Source organism: Orbicella franksi, chromosome 6, assembly GCF_964199315.1.
Source record: "Orbicella franksi chromosome 6, jaOrbFran1.1, whole genome shotgun sequence".
Lineage (NCBI taxonomy): Eukaryota > Metazoa > Cnidaria > Anthozoa > Scleractinia > Merulinidae > Orbicella > Orbicella franksi.
Window position 1 is genome coordinate 2,656,307 of NC_138150.1, and position 25,255 is coordinate 2,681,561.

Genomic DNA, 25,255 nt, shown 5'->3' on the forward strand with positions numbered 1-25,255 from the left:
GTGACTCGTGGGATATTCCATGGTATACCACTCTAAAGCGTTGTATAACTGGTATGTATTTATCACACTCGAGGACAAATACAAAATACATATTTTATTCAGAAACCCTGCTGCATAAATTAAATTTAAAACAGTCTTTTTCTGCTTACTTCGCTTTTACTTAATCCGAACGAATGGACAAAGCGTCTCAGTTATTTTACATAAAACTTAGCTTAGGTTTTTATATTAACTTAATTCTCACTTCGCTACATACAGCAAATAAATAAGGCGTTTTGTAATACTTTCGTAATAGTGCAATGGACTATTAACTGTTATGCACTCCAATTACCCCCACTAGCGATCTCACGACGCAGTCCCTTTATATTAACAATAAATTTGGTTGCTTAGGACAAAAGTCCTTTTAAAGTTTTTTCATGACAACATTAAGAAGCCAAATGGGGCGCTTCGCAGTCTGTATGTCTGTTCATTCCAGTTACGAATTAAATAATTTAATTTTCTCGGTGGTGACAACAGAACGATTTCGCGCCTGCATCGTGTTAAACACGGTAGATCTAACTCAATTTCAACGGTACAAATCAGTGCGCTTTCTAAAGTAGAGGAGCTTAATCGCACATTTACAGCTACGTCACGGTATCCGCATGTTGAAAAGATTAACCTAAATTTTTCAAGTTCGTCGTTTGTAATCCGTGTTAATCTTTCCCATCCTTGACCATCCTTGTTCCTTCAAGGCTTATTTTTATCTCTTTGGTGTTTTTCTATCTTAGTCAACTACTATTTTCAGGTTTCTTTCAATTTAAAGGTAATTTTGTACGCGGCCAAAATAACTCAAAATACCGTGACTGAGCTTCTTTAAGCCTTCTACATTACTACTAAAATACACCATCCAGTATTTAGCTCCTACTACAGGAGTTGCAGCTGAAAGGGGCCTCAGTTTATACAGAGTATTTACATTGATGAAACGTTTTCCTCAAGGATGTGTTCTCTTAAAGGGACACTGTCACGATGTATTTGCTTAAAACTGTTATAAATTCACGAAATGGTGCCTAAATTTATGTAATAGGAACTTAATCAGCTCTAACTAAATGATTAAAAGCAATTTCTTGAAGAAAGTCCACACTGCAGCAACATTTTTGCAAAATTTCAACGATTTTCGAGGAAAACCTGAACCTTTGAAAAACTGCATCCTGACGCTTTTTCAAAAATTCATATCGCAATCTGTTTCCATCCTCGCCATCGTTAGCCATCCTCACTTCCTAATGGATTTTAATCATTTGTCGAGTACTGCTCTACAAAATAAAACCATTATTGTTCAGCTTCCAATGATCGATATCTGTTTTTGAGATTTCCAAAATCATGCTGAGAATGGTGACAGTGTCCCTTTAAGTGTTCTAAGTTCTGTCTAGTCACTTTTAAAACTACAGGCGCATAAAATGGCAGCTTAGTAATAATAACTATGTCGGTACAATTTCCAGAGATATACAAGAGAAGAAGTGGTATATCGTTTAAAAAAGGAAAACAACTGATCAAGTCGCCCGTTCACTATCGCTTGTATTTTAACATTTCTAGCCATTGTTCTTTCCATGGTGACATATTGCCGTCTCTGTTGACGGTGGAGGAAGGGCTGATGGAGGAGACCTGGTGTGCAGCCTCGTCCACGGCCGCTGAAACGAGCTTGGTGTCGAGAATGTCATCTTCACTGTTCTAGGCATGCGCACGACTGGACCATGGTTCCTCAGCCAGTGCTGTTTGAATTCTGTGATGCAGCCACATAAGAAAACAGGCACAGCACTGCATAGCAGATTTGATTGCACTAAAACAAATCCATAGAGGTACGTTTAGTGGAAGAAATAATGGACTGCAAGTTGCTTCATGGATCACACGTGCCATGACACACATGGACGCATGCATATATGTCTATATGTCTACTTTGTGAAATCAAATACTACTGACCCAAGCGAAAATGCAGGTAGAAAGGTAAGCGATTGGAACTAACGAGAAAGCACAGGTTGTCTTGCGTTGCATGCGTGGACCTGCGTTATCTGCGTCAGCGTGCGTTATATGCGTGAACCTGCGTTATCTGCGTCAGCGTGCGTTATATGCGTGAACCTGCGTTATCTGCGTGAGCGTGCGTTACACGCGTGAATCTGCGTTATTTGCGCGAGCATGCGTTACATGTGTGAACCTGCGTTACCAACTTTCATTACGGGTGTGTACTTCCGTTGCACATGCAAACTTGCGCTAGATGCTTAACCCTGCGCTACATGCGTGACCATTGCATGGTTGTGTTTCAACGTGCGAGTCCAGTTTGCAGTAACAACATCGCAATCCCGATATGACGGACTCACAAGTATTAGTAACGGACAAAGACGAGTTTATTCTGAAATGACGTACCATTTGTGAACCAAATCTGTGCTGAATTGTTCCTTGTGTTGCTGGCACTGAAACGAAATAAGGAAACTTAATTTATCATTCTACAACCAAGTTCAACTTCACTGTTGTGACCAAAATACTCTCCGAGGCTAAATTACAGGCATGCAGTGGTTTTTGCTACAATAGACTTTACACTCACCAAATTCCTCCAAGAGAAACACACCTCCTTGCGTGGAACAATTTCTGATGTGACACAAGTCAATATGCACCTACAAAAAAAATTGATGAAAAAATATTAAACCAACAAACGATAAATAAACAACTTACGTAGCAGTCAAAAATGTTTCTGTTCGTGTTAACAAGAAAGTTAGAAGCATGCCTCGCAGCTGAAGGAATTACCCAACTCACCCTACGTGTGGCAAACTTCAAACCAATTCCCTCGAGTGTAACTTGTAGAAGACCACTTTCATTAGTACTAAGATCCTGCGAAAAAGAATAAAACGACAGTTGACAGAACTGTAGCTGAAAATTCAATGCTTCAACGGTCAGCGGTCAGCAACTAGTTTAGCCAACTAGTTTGGCTCTTTAGTTATTTTGGGTGACCAGCAACTGTATGTATTTTTAATTTACTTATTGTTTAATTAGTAATTAAGTTAATTTTACAGTTCAAATAAAACCGTGTTGTTCAACCGTGCTCTTTTCTGCAGTTAGTAAGAGACGAAATCACAACAGAAGTTAAAACAATGAAAACGTTTATCACCCCTATCGGAAAATAAGAGAATATGACTGGTCCCCTCATCGTTGATTATTCCCCACGTCAGTGTTATCTCACGTTTTGCCCTTAAAAGGAACATTACTCTTAATTTTTTGCTTATTCTAAATAATAGGCCACAACAGGATAGAACATACTGGAAGCAAGAGATAACTAGCGATACATGAAAGTGAAACTAACCTTGACTGGAAATTCTCCCCCGAGCTGAACTCCTGTAAATATTTACAGACGTAAGTACATAAAATGGTCTAGTTTGAGCGTTCCAGGAAACCGTCTCTTAAAATATTAATACCAACATCATAAGAGATAACTGACATGCACTATACAGTCGTCTTGGAACTACAGCAGTGTTGGTCGCCAAAGCAAGCACAAAATTCAAATTATTCGGTATCGAATTGCCGAATGAGACGGCACAATTTTATCACAAGCCATAAGCTTACGAAAACTCAATGACTCGAAATTGTTTGGTGTAAATTAAAGCTACTAGTTTCTTGCGTCTGTTGTATACGACACGGAAAATATTGTGCGATCTTGTTATAAACCCTATAACAACAATAGCGTCAGAGAGTGTTCAGTGAAGAAGGTTGTATGCGATCTTTGCATGAGCACGCTACAAAATTCGCATGTGGCAAAGTTGTATAGTCCTTCTATATCAACTACTGGCGACAACAAACAAAAGACTAAAGGTTATGGTACTTAGACACATGGTTCGGCATGTATTAACTTAAACATCAACCACAAGCCGTCACACAAGGCACAGGAAACAGCAAATATCAGGTTTAGCTGAAAGTTCAAAACATGAACACAACTTGAACAGATACAAAGACACTAGTTACACATGTATCGCGCACACAAGGGACACCTGTCAACAAACACAACAAAAACAACTTAGTGTACAAGAATACAAACAATCACAAGGTAACAAGTAAACTCTGGACAATTAGTTTCACGCTAACAAGCGATAATTCACATCATAACTTGTTTTAGTTAAGAAAGACCAATATTGATCAATAAATATAATAACATTATTAATGAACGTTAGTGTACTTAGAGCAGCTTTTAATTGTGTCAAAAACAATCCGGGTTTGTTTCTACATGTACATTAGATCCTTTACCAGATCTCACAAAACCTCTTTAACCAATACATGTTGTAGGACTGGACAATACTTGAAGCGAAGAGGGATTTAAGAATCATAGAATTGTTCAAACAAAGTGGTACTGAAAAATGCACAACAAAACCAACAACTTAAGCCGTATTGCAGAAAATGTTGTTATTGCAGGCAACATCACCTGCAGGGGCGTTTAATAATTGCACTTATCGTCTAACCTGTTCCCTTGTCACTGAGTCTGTCTGCAGCTCTCTGTAAACTTTCCTTGATGCAGTAGTACAAAGCTTTACACTGTTGGAAAAAATCAAAACAATTATCTTTAACTTTCCACAGTTCACCTGTCAAGGACGCTCTCCCAAGCCTATCACGCGAACAACCCCAGTCAGCTTGTCTACGAGATCGTCACGTCACGCGTTGTGTGACCACCGATAGAGCAAATGTGAAGAAACCTACCAACCCCTTGCATATTACAAAATAACTGATTTGCTAAAAAGCTAAATGTGGCAAAGATATTCTAGTTACAAATGATTTACCTTCTTGGTGCAAAACTTATTCAGAATCGTCTCATCTTTCTGTCTGCACCACAGACAGAGTACTTTTGTCTTCGGAGCGTACGTAATGTTCACCAGTTTCTCGTACCACCATCTTTCCACTATGGCCCCCATTCCAGTTCGTAGAAGAATGCAGTCATCACACACCTGTACATAACACAATTAGCACCTCCTATCAAATGTGACTTTTAACACTTATTGTCAGAATCTAGGACTTCCCCTGGTTTGCTCTAGAACTACGAACTACGAAGGTGAACAGCGAAAAACAAAATAACACAACAAATTACGACAATAAGCCGCCTTTAACTGGGGTAGGTCACATGGTAATAAAATAATATTCAATCAGTGAAGATATCTCAGCTGAATAGCAAGCAAGTGAGATTATTTAATATTGCAGAACACGATCTCATTCCAATTTAAACTAAAATAAACTTGGCCTCTGTTCCCAAACGGTGCTTGTTTTGTAGGGTTCACCACAGGTATTAGCTGTTGTTCGATTTTGAAATCAGGGACGCCGCCCTGATCACTAGAGAGGTACTTCATCAGACGTGTCTTTAGGGGATGATAAATCGAGCTTATTAAAGGGGGGCCGCGGGGACTCCCATACAAAAAGAACCCCTAGGAAAAACCAAGATCCTGTTTTGTGCGTGTGGCTTGAATTTTGTTCACCCCCAAGAGTTACCAATTCTAAAACAACACAATATCTCCGGTCATGCTTTTTTCGGCTCAACAGCCTAAAAGGTACCGCAAAAGCTCGCTCTGTGGCCGTTTTGAGCCTAAACATCCTAAGAAGTACCACAACCGCTTTTTTAACCCCTAAAAGCCTCCTCGTCCTTTTTATAAGGGAGTCCTCCCCCCCCCCCCACCCCCCCGCGGGCGTAGAGGCGTCCGTTTACTTGCCCACTAACCTCCATGAAAAACACATCTCCATTCATAGAATCTCCAGAATGGACAACGAAGGAATGTTTCAACATCTGGCGACTCCCAGCTGGCTTGAGATCAATATCATTACCATTCTAACACAGATTAAAAGCAAAACAAACATTCAACATTACACATCTGTGTATGTATAATAAGAGTTCCCGAGCGGTGGCAAGCACGTCAGCATGACGTCATGAGGTTAAGTCGTGTTGCTAAGCAACTGCATGAAAACCGCGAGCTCGATAAAGGTCTTGACGGTGATTTCCGACCAAAAAAGTATTTGAACCAAACTATGCTTTCTGAGTGAAGCTTAATTGCATTGAAAAACTATTGAAGAAGAACAAGAAGAGAAAACAGTCTTAACTAAGAGATAATATTCGCTTTTGCTCGTTGACATGCCAACAGCCTGTCGGAATAGAAAGAAATCTGAGAGAGGAAATTACAAAGCCCAGCTCATTGCCGTTGTTCCTCTGTACTGAACAATCCAACACGGGCTACTTGTAGTTATAAAGTTTACTTAACTCTATAACCCTGAATTAGTCTTCGTGTTCTGCAGAAGTATTGATACTCATTTGAGTTTCTTCTCAAAGAATAATTTTCTTTAAAGCAGTATTGTTAGCTGGGGATTTCAAGGCAAGACATTCTATGGTTTATACAATATAGACGAGTTCTGTTTGAGCCCAACCGATCATATGGCCGAAAAACGCGCATGTAAAACACGACGCTTCTTCGAATTAATTATCCTTTAAATAATGTACAAATTTTAAGATCCTTGTTACCTAGTTCGATCGAGCTGGTGAGAAATAAGCTCGACTCTATCTGAATACAGTTTTTGTACAAAACAAAATCTCATAAAGTTTGCTTTTCTGACATCGCTTGTACCATAGACATTGTTGAAACCTGGGAATATCTGAATTATAATTCAGATCTACCAGAAACGCAAAAAATTGACTGAAAGAAAATTTAACGAAAATCTCCACATCTAGTACTGCACAAGAAAAATTAAAACCACGTAGATGACGGCAAAATATATGGCTTCAAACTATTAAACAGCAGCAGAACAGCCCAACGAAAGTAGACACAACATTACTAACCTCACAGGTATGCAGTCGACGAGATCCACCAGCGTTCAAAATTAAACTCAAACACGACCACATGGTTAATCGGTTAAATCAACAGGCACTAATTCTCTTGATTGTTCTTGGCTGTTTTAAGTCCAATTTAAACTCTCTTTAGCCGCCACACAAAACTGCTTGTTCTTAATTTAACGCTTTCTCTGTTTCTGTATTGTTCAGGAGCAACGACGAACAATACTTATCAAACATACTTTCCAAAGAGAGAAGTTTCTATAGCGATGCCATTTCCTTTTATTAATGAGATAATTCTAAAAGGAAAGACCAGTTTTTGACAGGTATTACGAGCATGTGAACGCAATGAAAATTAAAACGTCAATAAACTTTCACTGTTTTTTTTTCGAATGCAAAGTTTTTCTCTAAAAGCTAATCTCTTCGTAGTGACAAATTAACATTTCATACTTTGATCAGCCATTTTTTAAAAGGTTCCTTTCAGACACAGCTGTCATTAATTGATTTTGCATGGCATCGACAATTTTTAAAAACAGAATTATGCTTTCTAAAACTTATGAGTAATGGACCTGAAAATATGCTCAACTGGCAGAAAAACATGAAAATGTCCTTAAACCAAGCAGCTTTTTCGCTTGCGTTTGCAAATTCAGTTGAAATCTAATTATATGGAGATGCACCATCGCTTTTTTGTATAAAATTAAAACTGAACATAATGGATACTGCTATAGCGATGTCACATAATACAAATGGTTATTTACATGTAAGTTAAAGCTCCATAAGGAGTTTTGTTCTTTAAAAAAATATGGGAAAAAAGAATTCGGTAAACTTTTGAAAATCAACCAGCTATTTCCTCCCGAAGAGGAAGATCTCTCCGCTGCCGGCTCTGTTTGAATAGAGAAATAACTAAACTGACACTGCACTAGGACCACAGACCTTGTCCCTCTCTTACTAAAATCAATTGTAAAAATAGCGACACCAGCATCGTTGTTCCCTTTTTATTTGTTTCCTTGTTTTCGTCGGGGGAAAGAGTGTCGGTAAATCTCCGTTGAAGCATTCGGCGAGTTTCCGATTGTTACTATCCAATAAAAAACTTGCACGAACACTCACGACTACTCCGATTATTGCCACGCTAGCGTGAGGAGATGAGGAGACGTAGTGTTGCTTAGGAACGTCGCTGAATGACAAAAACAGTAAGCTCGGCCGATATTTGCAGAAGGGTTCTGTCCGCAAGAAGAGCGTGTTCTTACTTTTGATTTCTTATTGATATTTTACAGTTAAGTGAGTTGTTGTTCATCACCTAATTCCAACCAGCGCAAAGGGTATGATATTCCTCCAAAAGCAAAATTAATCATGACAACTTACGTCCTACCCTCTCCTATTAGTCTGCGAACACTGACGAATTTTCGTCACGGTTTTATTTTCGAACATTTTTTGCGTCCAAATTCAAGTCGTCCGAAACTTTTTGCAGGTAATTTACTGACCTATAAGAGATATTTCCTCTTACCAGATTGTTTAGGTTATCGAGCAGATCATTGACTTGCTGGCTTTGTAAGAGCCCGATGTGTGATTTTCCTAACAGCCTTCGTACTTTCTTCTTCACCGCATCTTTGTCGACATTCAAGGCTATCATAAACGCCACTAAATTATACAACATGGTCGCTAGAAGCCTGTCCTCGTCCTCTTCCAGACGCTTCTTCTCTGCAGGACCTAACGAGCTGTACCTGAGGAAAAAATGCAGGAGTAAATTAATATCAGCCTTATTCAAATTCTGGGTTTCAGAAGGTCAGTCACGGTATTTTGAGTTATTTTAGCCACGGGAAAAAAAACAACTCAAAATTGAAGGAAACCTGAAAATAGCAGTTTACTAAGGTTGCAAGACACCAAAGAGATAATATTAAATCATAAAGGAACAAGGATGGTTATGGATGAAGAAGATTAACACGGATTACAAACGACAAACTTGAAAAATTTAGGCTAAACTTTTCAAGATGCGCAAACCGTGACGTAGCTCACGTTAATTCATTAATTTATTTGTATTAATTTATGCCGATCTGGTTCAAACTGGTTTACCTGTCAATCATTTCTGCCGGTCCTTGATCCATTCCAACTGCGTCTCTTTCTGCAGCTACTGCGTCAAGGAAGATGTTTTCCCAGAAGTCCATGTTGTCCCACACAGGTGATCTCTCATTAAGCAGTCCCTCAAATAGGTACCGTCGTCCTGTAGTCTTCTTTCCTTCATCCCCTTCCACGGGAAAAATGTCTCCATTGTAATAACGATAGCCTACAAAAAAAGAAATAAACAGTACAGTCAATAATCGTCACGATTTGAGGTAAATAGACTGTTTGTTTTCTTGGCACGATACTTCACACTCATAGTGACTCTGTCTGCTACGTATATAAATGGCCCGGAAGGAGGGTACTCTCAGAAAAATTGGGTGGGGTGTACGACCCGCTTTCCAAATCCCTTACCCTATTTAAGATGTAACCCTCAAATTAATATTCTGTTTCAGACTGCCTTTTATTTAGTTTAAACCAATGTTAAAAGCAATGTTCGTATGCTTTTATCAGGTAGGATAGCTTCCTCTAAAAGCATACCCAATTCAAAGGCTAGACTAGAATGCAAAGACCATACCCAATTTCAGACCAAAATGGCCACAATCGATACCTTATTCTGACTAAAACGGCTAAAAAACCCTACCCTTTGGGGCCGCACGTACCTATATATCCCATATAAGGGAGTACCCCCTCGGGATAAATGGTTGCATGTAAATTGTAGGGTGGAGAAAAACCTGCAATGCACCAAATTTGCGGTTTCCGTGTGGTTTAACCTCGTTGTTGTCATACGCAAGTCCAGATATATATGTACCGTTGCAATCAAAATAAGCTCCAAACCATACAACGATTAAATCACCTCAATCTTCAAGCGTTACCTTTGTTTAAGTTGCTTTTTCTCAGCAAGGGACTGGGAGGAATGGAAGATGACGCTTGACTCAGGCGGTCAAACGAGTTACGGCGTGTCAAAGTGTTATTCAGCTTCATGTGAGCCAGGGCTGGACTTTTACACCTGTCTTGCCTCAGTTTCTCTTCTCTACTAGCTCTTGCTAGGTCCTACACAAACATGACATTACACGCAATTAGAAATTTAGCAATACGTTGCTACAACCCAACATGAAATGGCAGCACATTTTGCGTTGTTCAGGGTGGTTTTAACTCTTAGGTCTGTGGACAAAACCCAAGTGTGTGACCATTCAAATGAAAGCTATTGAGCAGTACTTTTATGTGGTATTGTATACTATGCTGTACAAGGTGGTTCTAACTTTTAAGTCTGTGGATGAAACCCTAGTGTGTGACCATTCAAATGAAAGCTATTGAGCAATACTTTAACGCGGTATTGTTTACTATGCTGTACAAGGTGGTTCTAACTTTTACATCTGTGGATAAAACCCTAGTGTGTGACCATTCCAATGAAAGTTATTGAGCAATACTTTCACCAGTTACACGTACATGGTCCTGTTTGTTATGGTGAACTAGGAGTGCTAAACCCTGGCGTGTTCCCATTCAAATGAAGCAACTGAACAGTGCGTTGTTATGCCAGTGTGCTTTTTTGCCAAACGAATCTGCAAGTTTGTTCAGTTCAAACGTAAAGCCATGACAGAGTTTACCTGAATCTTTGTTGGATCAATGGAACTACTTCTGGCCATCTTATCTTTCAGTTCCCTTCCTCTTCTACTCAACAGTGCAGCCACATCACTATTAGAGCGTATGAGTTCAGGGGGTGCTCTCGGATCCTGCTTGCCTTGAGGCACAGACGACATTATTGTTTCAATTTCACTATTTGTTGTATTCATTTCCACGTCTCTGTCACTACGGCCATTCAGTAGAGCATGCCTCTTGCCTGTCAACAGGAGAAAGTCAAAATTTACCATAGTTTACAGGAGCTACGTCACGATGTGCACATCTTGAAAAGTTTAGCCTAAATTTTTTATGTTCGTTGTTTGTAATCCGTGTCAATCTTCTCCATCACTAACCATCCTTGTTCCTTTCTGGTTTGTTATCATCTCTTTGGTGTTTTTCCTTCTTAGTCAACAAATATTGTCATATTTTCTTTTAAAGGTAATTCTGTTCGCGGCCAAAATAGCTCGAAATACCGTGGCTGAGCTCCTTTAAATCTGCAGAGGCAGCATCAGATATGTAAACTGAGATCAAGAAAAAAAACTATGATGTAAAAAAACAACACCTCGAAAATTGAACCTTTTTTAGACTGAAAAAAATCCATAAATATAAAACCCTAAGGATTAAGATAAATTAATGGTAAGAAACAATTTTAAAATCTGCTTCTTGGAAGGCAGGAATATTGTTCCATCACAACCCAGCTACTGTGAGTCAGTAATTTGCAACAAGGTGTACCAATATGTAAGTTAGTTACACATTGTAAAATTATTATAATGCGGGGAAAAAATTCAATATTAAACAATAATGAATATTGAATATTCACTAACCTGTCTCGGCAACCCAGGACTGGACCGCAGACATATCTCGTGAGTGATCTGACAAGTTTGATATGCTGTCGCTGTTGGAAATAACTGACAAGCTGTCGTCGTCATCACGTAGTTTGGCTATCTGTTCCCGGATGTCTCGTCCGTGGTAGTGTGTGTGGGCAATTTCCAGGAACTGGAAGGCAGATGCAATGCCTCCAATACCATGGTTTTCCACACTCACTTCAAAACCAGACACTGCTGCCTTCAACACTTCCAACATTCCCCTGTAGACACTGCGAGAAACTCGCTAAAAACCAAACAGATTAAATTAGACAACACAAAAATAATTTAAGCTTGTGAATTTTGTGTTCCATGATAAACATGTTATGCTTCAAGTTACCTGCATAATAATTATTATTATGGAGGTAACTTGAAAGCATAACAAGGTTTATGGCGTCATAGCAAAAAAAAGTTTAAATTTCTTACTAGGTTGTGCAACAATTGTAATTATTGACAAAGTGGTTACAGAAACAAAGACTGGGTTTGATTCCAAGGAAATTGAGCACTACTACCACTGAAGCATTTCTAGCATATACACTGAAATTAAATTAAAAGAGAAAATGCATGTGGAAAAATATTATGAAGTGTCACAAGTCTATAGTCTTCTGGTAGCATGAGGAATGTTGCATTTATGTTTACTAATATTTTCTCCATTCTTAGTTGCCAACCTAGATAATTATCTATCACACATTTCACATAAGATCTGCCCCACACTGTCCAGCCAGTACTTAACACCACAGTTTACAATAGAGCTAGGCTGTGTAGAAACTGAATCTTATAAATAGGAAGAAATACTCCATGTAGTTATTGCAAGATGGTCAGCAATCTGTTATTAACTATTCACTCATTTAAATTGTTCTTTTTGAAAATTAGCACATGAGAAATAAACCCGTTAAATCATAACTCCGAAATTTAAAATCCTATTAGTCTTGTCACACAGTGTCATACATTTCTTACAATAATACACTGTAGTTCTGAAAATACATTTGAGAATTTCGTGTTTGATCAGGACAATGTCCCCATTACTTGATGATTCTCTTTATTCTCATCTCCTGTTTGCTTGACAATGTATTAATAATGTAAGGAGAAATACGATGCTGATCACTTAAGAATTAAGGGGCAAGCAAACACAAAATGGGCTTTTAGCATTTAAAGGAACATTTTAAGGTCTTTAATAAATTTTAATCAACCAATGTTGCATTGGTTAATTTATTACTATTCTTCATTTATTGTTAACATAATGCAATGACATTTTTAATTTGACATTTTATAGGTTTTACAGTAGTAATTATGTAGTACGGCATGAACCCAAAGAAACATTACAAGCTCTTGTAAATTGAATTTCTCTCATGGTGACCGAGCAAGAAGATTGGTCACCTACCTTGGCTTCAGGGCTGGCTGGAGGCTGGGTTGAGTCAGCCCCAGTGCCCCAAGTGGAAGAAGAAGGAGAAGGTGCAGACCATCCAAGAGAGAGTGAGGACAAGGTACTCCACCAGAGTTTAGGCTGCGGCATGTATGGAAGAGCCAGCTTAGTAACAACATAGTGCATAAAGACAGCATGCAGACTCACACAACACTGTACACAACACAAACTTTGTTATCTAGGGGTGTACAATGGCACAACTCAAGACTTTTGTTTTAAACCAAAAAACTGACAAGACTTAGCATTCATTGACTCAGTGCAACAAATCTTGACAAGGTTCTAAAATTCCATCACAAAAATAAATTGTAGGTGTTTAAAACTGCTATGTTGTGGTTCTTTCTCAGGGTTTTAAATAAGATGGCTCGCCTAAAACGTCAACAAAAAAAACCAACACCAGGTTCTATATATGTACGTTGTGAGGTTTGAATTACTAGTAAGTCTTGGATGGGGTAATAAGAAATTTTAACAAGAAATACTTTGCTGCCTCAACAATTCTGATGTCAGACCACTATACACTCGTACAACTTTTAGGCTTGTTTTCACTTATGACATGTTGAACAGTGTCACATTTTCTGGTTTAATGTTTATTGAATATGTTTATTTTTTGACTTTAAGTTATTGATTTCATTGAATAACTTTAATTTTTTTTTATTCACCCATCATTATAGTATTTGATAAAAATAAATCAAAGCTGTCAACACTACACAAGAACCACACAAATGGCCACACAGAAAACAACACTGACTAAGACCAAACCACAAAGCAAGTAAAAGAAAAAAGTACAATAAAGAACAAAGCAAACCAGCAGCAAAGATCAAATAGAGAGAATTAGTAAAGCTCAGACAGGATTCATAATACTGCATGTGCTACCCAAATGACAGAGATGTTCTTGATTAATTTTGTTATAGGCATACCATAAACTTCCTTAAATATATATGAAAGCTCCCCTTCTTGCAAAGATACCCCTTATGCCATTATCTTAGGTACAAAACCCAGCTGATAAAAATGGACCCCAATACTATAACTCAATAATAATTTCTTCCAATCATGATCTTCCTACTGCACAGTTGTTAAGTTTACAGACATTTTGAGTTTGTTTTCTATGACATATATTGTTACATCTGACATTTTATCACTTTCAATTAGTGTTAAGTGTTCAAAAGTCTTTAGGAAAAAGGAAGTTTACAGCATTCCAGTCATTACTAATTTATTTTAAATAGAGCAATACAGCAGAATTATTTATTAAAATTAGTTTAAGAGTTTATTAAATTAGAGCATATTAAATTAACAAATTACTAACAGCTGTATTATGAGCATCTTGTTTTGTGTTTACATTCGTCTTAGCAGTGAACCCTGTATTAGGCCCCTGAGTATACTGCGTCAGGATGGACGAAGGAATTATGCTACTGACGAGCTGCACAGTGAGAAAACATTATAGAAACAAACATACAATGTACAAATTAACATCATTGTCCATTTTAATTATAGTGCCCTAGCTACATGTATACAATTAATTTTAAACTAACTGTATGTCTACTAAGACAGACCAATGTTGCACTAATGGGACACTCATTCATAGTTGATATCCTGGTCACAAAACACCTCCAGGGCAATCATTAAGGCCTGTAACCCATAACACCTGTTACAGCCCTGTATGCTTGATTGGTTCTTGATGCTACGGGTTAAGTTGCCTGTCGTTGATAGAATTTACCCACAAAGTAACAAGTTTGTTATGGGTGTGAAGATCAAGGCTACAGGTGAATCAAAACTTAATGACAGCCCTAACCTTGACATATAATTTTGGTGCCCCAACAGAAAAACACCTACTCAAACAACCCTTGGGCATTAATTTTAACCCTACAGGAAGGGAAATCCACCCATAGGAGAACAATGAGTGATGGTCAGGCCAAATAGAAACACTCCACTTACAACCGTACTTCAAGGCAATACCCCTCATCATTAACATGGTGAAATGTTCTTCGAGAATAGAACCATTGTTGCAGGGCTCTTTGTAGCCTCATATATCACAGATTGCAAGGTCTTCTGCTCAGCCTCTCTCCTGTTCTTGCATGAACCATTAATTTTCCTACAATCAGTAAATAACTGGCCTCCCTTTATGCAATGGGATATGGGTGATCATGAACATTTTATTTTAATATCATCAACAGTCCGACAATTCATGTTAAGTTACTGTAAATTATAAGGCTCATCATATGCTTGAATATGGTGTGGAATGAGAAGTTGACTTCAGGTAACCTTAGTATAAGAGTGTGTATATAACGTTTTATTTTATTTTATTTTTTGTTTTTTAGCATATAGAGGGCCAATGTGATATTATTGCACCACGTTGCAGGGAAGATCTTCATTTTCACTGTCCAGAGATCATCTTTTGAGAGTCTTTAATCAATCAATTTTTTCACTGACAGTTTTGATATCAAAGTCCACAATGGAATTTGTTGGGTGTAGTGCTCTCTACTCTACCTAACTTGTAGGTAGGGTAAAGATTTTAACTCCGGTCTGAAATGGATAAATTGAAGTCTGGTTGGAATGAAGCAGTGCCAGTACTGTATCTGTTACATTCACTTTATAACTGTGAATGATTCTGATTTTAAGCCAATAATCAATCATCCTGTTCACAAAGTAATGACGGTTCTATCATACCATGTCATCCACAGCATCTGTGTTCCTGTCAGCTGAGGGAGCGCTGTAAAGACGATTGGCAACCATAGCTCTCGATGCCTCATCCGTCATCAGCTTGCGGAGTTTCTTTGATACAAGCCAGCCCACACCATCACCTTTAAGTACACTGCAGACAACCTCCTTCAGAAACTGTTGATTTTCACTGCAAGATAATTGCCAGAGTATATTAATTTTTTATGCATACTCTTTATTTCATCCTTAAAGGAATACAAAATGAAGACTTAAGAGGGTGGTGACTTTTGCAGAATGCACATTTTTTGGCAATTCATTCTTCTTCAAGACTATTCACAGCTCCCTCTATTAAAGCAATTACTATTTAGTTGGTATAGACACGCATGTTTTAGCATTAGCCCCACTGCACCACCCTCCTTCCAATGTACCCCAACCCCTCCCCAAAGTGCATATGGTTGTCAAAACACATCAATCTTTAATTTCTTTGATTAAAGATATTAACACAGACTATGAGTAAATGTTTCTACCTGTGCAGAGCTTTTTCTGTTGAGGTTTGTTTTGGCAAAAAAGGTCTTCCTGGGACTCTTTCACCAGGCACAGGTGGCTTCTGCCTTATTCCTGAGATGAGAATAAATAAGTTTATTAGCTCCTCTTTCTTACTTTGAATAAATAAAATCTATACAGTCATAAATGACCTTTAACACAACATATCAATCAGTTTCTGTATATGTAAACTACAGTCAGGCAAGGTAAAGTCAGCAGTTGGCATACTGTGATTATTAGTTGAGCAAGGCGTGACAGAGCTTTGGTAACAAAGTTTTGGACTTAAAATATGGTGTTGCCATGGGGAAATTTCCTCATTTCCAAAGGTAGCAATATCCTTGCCTGCAATTTCGCATGCTTTCCTACCAATGACGTCAAAGGCCGACAAGTTGCCACTGGAAATGGAGCCAGTTGCCCATGACAACAACAAAAGTTGAACATGAAAACCTGGTCACCGAACTTTTGTTGTGCACTAATCAACTAAGAATCATAGTACAAGGACCATGGAGCAGGAGCTTACATGTATCCCAGTTTTATGTAGTATGAAGCAACTAGGACTATTCCTTCTCCCCCCTGGATGGGATGCTAGTCCATCACGGGGTACTCTCCTGGTTCTACACCCAGTTACTTCCTCCTGGGTGGGGAGGGTACTGACATTTCAAGTTGTAAGTTCACCACTACAACAGGTGCAATTAAAATGTTAGCATCGATTACCTGGAAAAGGGAAGAAAGGTTTTTCTTCTTGTGGAGAGAGCTTGTTTGGTGGGAGACTTGAAGGAATTTTCTTTGCAAAGCCATTGAGAGGGGACCTTTCTGCATTTTCCTGCTGCAATGGTTTTGCTACGTTGAATGTGGATTTTTTGAAACTGTTCCACAAACCTGAAAATGTTACCATAAAACAAAAATAAGGAATTACAGGTATTAAGTTTATATATCCATGTTAAATGTATAATTTGTGGTTACACCCATACAAAGTATTTTAATGAGATTGGAAATTTAATTGCAGTCCTGCCAGACCTGATAAACACATAAAAACAATAATGTTATAGTTATCAAAATAATATTAGAGTTGCCTCCAGCTAAACTCTAACATGTACCCAGCCACTAAACTTACACAATTTATTCTCCACACTATATCTATAGATTGTTATTTCAACAGAATAAATTACATTTTTTGCATTACAACAGTAAAAAGCTTGGAATGGAGAGAGTGAGTTACACACACTTAAAAATAATTTATTCTAGTTTGCAACAAACCAACTTGCTTTTATGAAAGCATTGACCATTACTGCCTTTTAAAACTACAGTTGAACCCCTTTTAAGCAGCCACCCCCAGGGAAATGGGAGGTGGCAGCTTAACAGGGGTTGGCTGCTTAATAGAGGTTGGTGTACCTTGAATATTTTTCACCATCAGGTTAATTTCTCAGTGAATATGGAGTCACTTCAAGACAATCATGATAAACTTGCATTTGAATGTTTTTATCAGTCATCACCTTCTATTTCAGACTCTTATCTGCCATCACCTTTTCCAAAACAAAGTTCTTAAATTTTGGGTTGCCGTTAAATAGGGGTAAAGACAATAGAAATAGAAAACCCTCATCGGGATGACCAAAAGGTGGCCACAGCTGCTTAATACAGGTGGCTGGTTAATATAGGTTTTATTTACATTATTTTCCTGACAATAATTTCAGGACTTAAATAACTGGCCGCTTAACAGGGGTGGCCACTAAATACAGTGTTCGGACTACAGGTATCAAACTAATTTGAGAACTTTGGGAACAAGTGGCTTTTAAAGAGAAATAGCCTAGATGGTAATCTTAAACCATTTAGATTCGATATATAAAAGAGGAAATTAATGATGAGAATGACATTTGAACATTGACATTTAGAGTGACAATTTTTGAGAGGTGGAAGCTGATGAAGATGTGGTCTCACCTAACACAGCTTCAGTACTGTTAGTGAACATACTAGTCTGTTTATCTGTTGGAGACATGGTATGTGTGGAAGAGCTGGAATGCGAGGAGGTACCAGAGACAAAAGTGTTCTCACTTTCTGCATCTGAAGTCATTTTTTTCCTGGTCTGATTGGGTGTGGGAGGGTTGGACACAGAATATATAAAATCTTCGCTGTCGTCATCTTGCACCGAGCATGAGTCACTGCTCAGTAAACAAGCTGCTGAGTCAGTGGTGGCATCAGAATGATCTGTCCTGAAACAATACACAAAGAAACAAATTCTTAGCGGCAAGCCCATTCTCAGGATATTAGGGTGTACAGTTGATCAGTTGCGATATCACAAAAGCAAGGATTTTCCAATATGCAGTATTAGCCAAGAGTGGCTAAGCCACTACTGTCTTGCAGTGAGTAATAACAGATCAGTGAAAGAAAGTTATGAAAGTAATGGACCTCTTTATCCCTGTTACGCTTTTCTAACTTTTTCATTCAAACAAAAAATAAACTGTACTACTTGATTTATTGTGCCGAATTTGGTAAATATGTGAAGTTTGATTAGAATCCGTTGCAAACTCACAAAAATATGGCATCCCAAAGTTGCCAAATTTTACAAAGAAATGTATGCCAGGGGCAACGCTTGCCCTCTGGCATACATTTCATTGTCAGTTGGATGGATTCTTATAAAACTTTGTAGATTTACTAAATTTGACAAGATAAATTGAACTAGGGAGGTTTTTTTTTTGTTAATTTGAAAAGTACAAAAAATTGTTGATGTTGCATGACTTCCGTAAAAAGGTCCATACCTTCTGTCAGGTAATTAAAATAACAAAAATTTTGTCAAACACTGGCTGTTATTAATCACCCTGTATAAGAGAAAATTTACTGTATATGTATGTAGTAACAAATTTGTTGCTGTTGCTGTTGTTGTCGTTGTTGTTGTGGCTATTACCTTGTACTACCGGTTGACACTTTCTTCTTCTTATCGAGAAGCATGTTTCCCATCATTACAGGAGCGCCTGGCAAAGCAAAGGATGCTTGCAAATCTGGCAGTGGAGATGATGCCCTCACAGGAGCAAACGGGGGTGTGTGGAGACCACTTGGTGAGGACCCATTAATATCTCCACTGATCATCCTTTGCACAAGGTCACTGACGGAGCTGTGACAGCTGCTACTGTCATCATCTTCATCATTGTTGGGAGTGACTTCTTCCTCATCAAAAATCAAACTGGGTTCATAGTCGACATCGATCCAAGGTTCCATGTAGATCTTCGAATTTGAGTCAAAAACCTGATAGACAACAGGCTCTAGGTCATTAGCAAACCACTTGGCTTTGTCTCCAATAACTTGAGGATCATAGATACCTACAAAAAAATAATACAACATTGATACATAATTGTCAAGAAAACAAGCCAATAAGAATCAAAATGCACACTATGCAGAGAATTCTTCACCTTTGAGAACCTTCAAAAAGACTGTGTTTGATGGATATACCAGCCACTCTCCATAATATTCTAGTGACTGAAAAAAAAAGTTATTACTAAATTATCAAGTATGGAAATCATTTGTTTTTCAAAATGAAATGAAATATCACAATGACTGTAAACATGTGCACACACTATCTATATCAGTGAATCAACTATTGCTACATGCAATTTACTGTATTACTGACAATAACGTTTGATTGATCATAGACAGACCATAGCACACTTCATTTTTTTTTTTATCAGATTAAGAGTGGTTCAAAATAATTATATTAATGGACACTTTAGAGAGTACAATATTAAATGAAGGATTTCGTCCAAAAGGGGCATATACTGTATCTCTTTTTGGGCCAATTTTCAGTTTTTGCAGGATCAAGCTAATTTTTGGCAGACTGACTTGTTTTGACATGAATAACGTTCCATAATTGTTTTTGTTGATTTGCGCTTTGTTTTCGAGAAATAACGTAATGCAAAAAACTCAGTTTTCCAAGGGCATCTTTTGGAGATTGTTGAATGAAAAACAAAAGAAACCTTTTGTTTCGCTAAACGATGAAGTTACCGAAGTGTGGCATTTCTTCTAGTTGTTTGAACTGATACAAATTTTATTATAATTAGGCTACTCTCTTACTGTTGCTTTGTTAGCGCAAGTGAATAAGGTGCTGAATGGGCCAGATTCGAGTTTGTTTTGTTGTGGCACCGTTGCGTCAGTCAATTTTTTTTTCTAGTCTGTTTCTCTACTTCTTTCAAAAACCAAACCATCCATTTCAATAAACCTGTCCTGTCGAAGCTGCCAAAAGTAACTGTTAAGTTCGTGTTGTGTGGAAATCCAACTTTGAAGGATTTACTCCAAAAGATGCTAGAAAACTGAGTTTTTTGCAAATGTTATTTCTCAAAAACAAAGTGGAAATCAACAAAAACAATTATGGAACAATGCTTTTCATATCAAAACAAGTCAGTCTGCCAAAACTTAGCTCAATCCTGCAAAAAATAAAAATCAGCTCAAAGAGTGATATACGCCCTCTTTGATTTACATAATCCTTATCGAAATAGGTCACAATCAAAATAATAATTTAGCACAGTAACCAAACTCTATAGCATTAAAATATTACTCTTTTACCTACCTGGCTCTCTGAAAGTCTGACAACAAAATCAGATAGCTCTGGTCTTGACTTCAAGAATGGCCCTCTCTGGAGTGCCACAACAGGGCGAGAGTATAGCCTCAGAGTTCTTGTGTGTTCTTTGATACCTCCAAGAATGTTTGGTGATGAAAAAAAATTCACCATTGCAACCCTCACAGCTATGTCGACTGCATCCACATCATTCCCATACACTGGTGCTGTGGTACCATTCACACCAGGAGGAGTCAAGGGACTGAGATCATCCAGGATAGCAGAGTGATTTAGATTTATCACAGTCTGTGGTGGCATACTGAGTGCTTGAAGAGCCTGTCATGGAAAGACTTCTGTGAGTGTCGTGCACATGTAAAAAGGTTAAGTCTGCATACAATCCACATGGCCCAACAGTAGCATGAAGTGACTAGGAATATTTCTTTTCCCCCCTGGATGGGATACTAGTGCACTGCAGGGTTGCACCCCAGCATTAACTTTGCCAGTACCCATTTATATACCAGGGTGCAGAGAAGCACTGTGAGAGTCTTGTGAGTGTCTTGCCCAAGAACACATCACAATGTCCCTGGTCAGGGCTCGAACCCAGACCACTTGATTGATCCAGAGGCGAGCGCTCTTACCATGAGGCCAACATGCCTCCACCATGTACATGTACATGTACCTGTAGGGCTCAGTTAAACAAAACTGTGCTGGACTATGTTTGTTTACCAAACAGATAGTGGAAGCACACATGACGTGATGTTGTCTCCTAGTGGTCTGTGAGAAATGTAAATTACAAACTTACCAGCTTCAAATTCTTGATCAGCACTGCACCTTCTGGTTGAGGCAATGGAGGCAGCTCATCTGCTGTCAAAGGAACTGTGATCTGTAAAAACAACAAAAGCATTGACAACAAGGTCAAACTTTAATATGTTGTGAATGTTAAAAGTCCATGTTACATCAACACTTTCTTGAATTTCACTTTGAAAGCACGATCACCTTAAAATTGTCTGTTGTATGCAAATGTACTTGTATATCTGTACCTTGTTAGAATCCAAATCGACCACCCACACATCTCCAGGCATCTGAAATCCTTCAGACTTGTAACGAAAGAAGCTTGCAGGCACACCTATCACAAATGGAGTGGGAGCCAATAACAGCTGCTCAGCATTGTTCATGCATGTTGGTAGTAAAGGGATGACTGGAAACATGTACTCGAGTGGATACAGAAGAGACGTGATGGCCATTACACTCATGGTCAGGGCATTGTAATCTCTGGACTGAATTACAACCTGTAGAAATATCAAAAGTAAAACCTGTCAGGTGTCCAAACATCAAGTCATCTTAAATGGCCCAGGCTGCAACCATGGCTTGTTTTGGTTTTCATGCCATTAAGTGACAAGCAGTACTGTTCCCCCCAGAAAGGGTGATATACTTGTCCACTACAGGCTACTCCTTCCCTTGCGCCCCCTCCCAAGCATTCTGTCAGATTGTCATGGGTGGAGAGGGGCAGTGAAAATAGAACACCACTCCATGACCCAGCAGGAGATCTGGAATTCTTGATCTGCAGTCCAATATACCAACCATTTTGCCTCCCAATTTTAAACTCTCTCTACCGAATCTTTGAAATTTTCACCTGCGGCATTTGGCCTCAATAATGTACATTTATTATATGGCTAGCTCCGTGAGCGGGCAAGATGAACCAAATCCTACGCTGTGATTGGCTAACTGAAGGGGCAAGATAGAGCCATCCTGCCCGTTCAGGACTATCTGCTGTGTCCCACAGGAAACATTTCCCCAAATGCCACATAATCAATCCTTTACTGACCAAGCTTGTTCTGTCAAGATGGCTGGATATTGGTCTCATTTTTTCTTCTTTTTTTTCGACTCCATCTCAGTCCATATCTAGCCATATTAACCGCTCAGTCAATAACCCATATGTACACAATTTAATGGATTTTCTTCACGCTCTTTCTCTCTGTCATTTGTACATAACACTGTCTCTTTTCCTTGCCTTACAACATAGAGTAATTTAAAATCACAATAGCATTGCAAGCTCTCTGCCAATTTAAAATTACTAGCCAAATTTGCTTGCTCAATATTTATTATAGCCCTCCACTCAGTACTACGACACAACACATGATAATTTGTTTGTTTATAGTAGAAGTTATGCTGTACAAAACAAATAGTATTATTCTCAGTTTGTTGGCATTGAAGGTGAGATAGCTCTCACAGCTGTCAAACTGTTGGCGTCAGTTTTTATGTTGGCTCAGCAAATGAAATACTTCATGGCATCAGGCTGCAATGACATGGCAACTTTCGCAGTGTTAAGTTTAGTTACTTTAAGATTAAAATAATGATAATTTATTAGGAAGGCTCTCTCTGGCTTTGTCAAATGGTGACAAGTTACATTTGTAAAAACAGCAAGCACTGTACTTGTTATAGCCTACATTTTAGCATTGTCGTTTTATAATTTTCACTGAGAATATATTATTAGATGATTATAAAAATTTCATTGTAGACACCATTTGCTGAGAGAATGTACGATCCCAGACAGAATAGAACTCTTGTTGTACCCTTGTACATATAAAACATTCGATCTCTGAGCAGTTCAAGAGAACCTTAATGCAAAATAATGGACAAACAATTTATTACAGAATTCGCTGACTGTGAATAAATACGACGTGTTTTATATCCCCAAACCATTTTGATTCTGAAAAAAATATGTTCATTTTTTTCATATCATTTTCTATTTTCTTTGTTCAGTAAAGTCATACTCGCCAATGTTTACTCATAAAGCAAACAAAAACCGAGCACTGGTCATTTAATTCGGCAAGATCAACAAATTCCTAGTGTAAACAAATACGGCTTCTAAACCGCGTACTGTCAACAAATCAAACTCAAGTTTCAAGACAGCACAGGTGAATGAAAGATTTATTCAAAAGTATTCCGAATATTTTCTCGTTTATTATGTTTCATATTTTAAGTCGTACGAGTTAAAATTCAAATGAGAATATACAAATTTAACAGCGTAGAGATCAAAATCTGCCACAATTTTTCTGCCAAATTAACGATTTAGTAAATTAGTCTTACTGAGATGACACAAGCTTGCAAAAATGTTTACTACTTTAAAATTGTGTTTCCTTCTCTCCCGAGTTCCCCTTGGGACTTTATATAAAAGTGCTGCTAATTAGCTGAAATTTATCTCCGCAAATTTACACTTCACTTCAATAAAACCACAGCCCGAAAGTGAGGATTGTAGGCTTCTAAACTTTTCAATTTCCACCTGCTCGGCAAGATCGACCACTATTTGTTTTGGATTGAGGATGGAAGCAACACTCACCTTGTGCTCTAGCAAAATGCACGTTAAAACCTTCAGGCATGTTTCTACGCCAAGAAGCTCCAAAGGTATATGAATTGGAAAATCTACCAGCGAAAATCGGTTCAATTCCGGTATAGCAAAAGTCAAAGGAGGATAGGAGTCGGGCGAATGAAGATGAAGTTCGACTCTTGTTCTGCCTGGCATGGGAGCCTGAGCGAGAAGCAGGCGTTGAATCCAGGTTTCTACCTCCTCCATGTCGCGGGCCAAATGGCTTGTTTTCTGATCCTCTGTGCAAGTAAACACAGACCAGCTATGTAGTCCTGGTACAACGTTGTCGTTCTTATCCAGACCTTTGCCACCGATTCCCGTTCTGGAGTCGATCATTTTACGAAGGAAAAACAGGCACTCCCTGAAGGTCGGAAAGAAAGGATGATGCGAGATGATACACAAGGATGTCAAGCTCATACAAAAATCCCGTTTGTTGTGAAAACTTCGAGATCTCTTCCGGATGGTCAGCGTATTTTCCTTGCCATCACCTCGGTCTTTGTGCACAAAATTCGAACAGGGACGAAACACATTGACACAAATCCCATAACGAACCTTGCCAGAGTCTTTTTCAGTTAACGTGAACGCAAACGAATTCGCTTCTCGAAGAGAGAACTTCTTTGACACTGTGCTGCATCCTTCAGGCTGGCAAAAGAAAACCACATCTCCTGGTAGAACGAAATCTTTGTGGTCTTTCTGCGGAAAGCGGCGCAAAAGCTCCGGCGTCTCAGTGGAATCGAGAGTTGGCTTGCGTACACCAACGACAACAAGATAATCTATGAGTCTCGTCTGCATCGCTCGAGATCCAGAGCCCATTGTTGCTAGTTTAATTTGTCTCCCATTTAAATCGCGAACAAGACTTTCCGATGCTCAATATCTTCATAATGGCGATTTCCACAGCCATTGTACCCTCAGTTTAGTCGGACATTTGCGACGCTTACATCGCGTTTTTGAAAGCGACCAGGCGTGATAGTATTTCTCGTTTTCCTCACGCGTGATAACGCGATACCCCGCATGTTGTGACGTCACGATCATGCATTGAATAAATAATTTATTCATCTTCCAGCTCTTTCTTCACCGATCGATTGCTCGACACTAACATACAACGTGACAAAAAGTCGCACGAACTTACTTGTTGTCTTAATAAAAATTTTGACGTTAGCAATGACAAGAAATTCTAAAGGAAAGTGCTTTTCGACTCGTAGTTCAAATATTTCCGCTAATTCACGGCAGCGGTATTCACAGAAACTAGGCGCCACGAATGTTTACCGTAGACAAACACAAGCCATAGTGCTTCTAATGGCGATTTTAAAGAAAGGAAAAAAAAGTCACGTTATTATTTAGACTGTGGACAGACCCTCTAGTCGAGGATGGGGCGAAGAGAAAA

The 25,255-nt window shown here is 38.6% G+C and overlaps 1 protein-coding gene across 3 annotated transcripts; it reads right to left on the bottom strand.

Annotated features, from left to right (window-relative positions):
* Positions 1–624: 624 nt before the first annotated feature.
* Positions 625–24,946, bottom strand: LOC145489812 (MAP kinase-activating death domain protein-like). 3 transcript variants are annotated; one of them, XM_081468866.1, is made up of 24 exons: positions 23,845–24,946; positions 21,545–21,793; positions 21,307–21,387; positions 20,517–20,840; positions 19,366–19,432; positions 18,864–19,275; positions 18,014–18,171; positions 16,679–16,843; positions 15,949–16,039; positions 15,431–15,611; positions 12,728–12,850; positions 11,308–11,593; positions 10,471–10,703; positions 9,739–9,916; positions 8,879–9,089; positions 8,313–8,529; positions 5,711–5,818; positions 4,785–4,949; positions 4,470–4,542; positions 3,323–3,354; positions 2,779–2,853; positions 2,570–2,639; positions 2,392–2,438; positions 625–1,810 (listed from the first exon to the last, which is right to left on the bottom strand). In XM_081468866.1, exons 1-24 carry the CDS (start codon positions 24,682–24,684, stop codon positions 1,733–1,735), a joined length of 4,464 nt encoding a protein of 1,487 aa, XP_081324992.1. In that variant the 5' UTR covers positions 24,685–24,946; the 3' UTR covers positions 625–1,732. The 3 variants fall into 3 exon arrangements, with proteins under 3 accessions (XP_081324992.1, XP_081324991.1, XP_081324993.1); XM_081468865.1 differs by having other exon boundaries at positions 17,900–18,171; positions 23,845–24,945; XM_081468867.1 differs by lacking the exon at positions 12,728–12,850 and having other exon boundaries at positions 17,900–18,171; positions 23,845–24,944.
* Between the last annotated feature and the right edge of the window lie 309 nt (positions 24,947–25,255).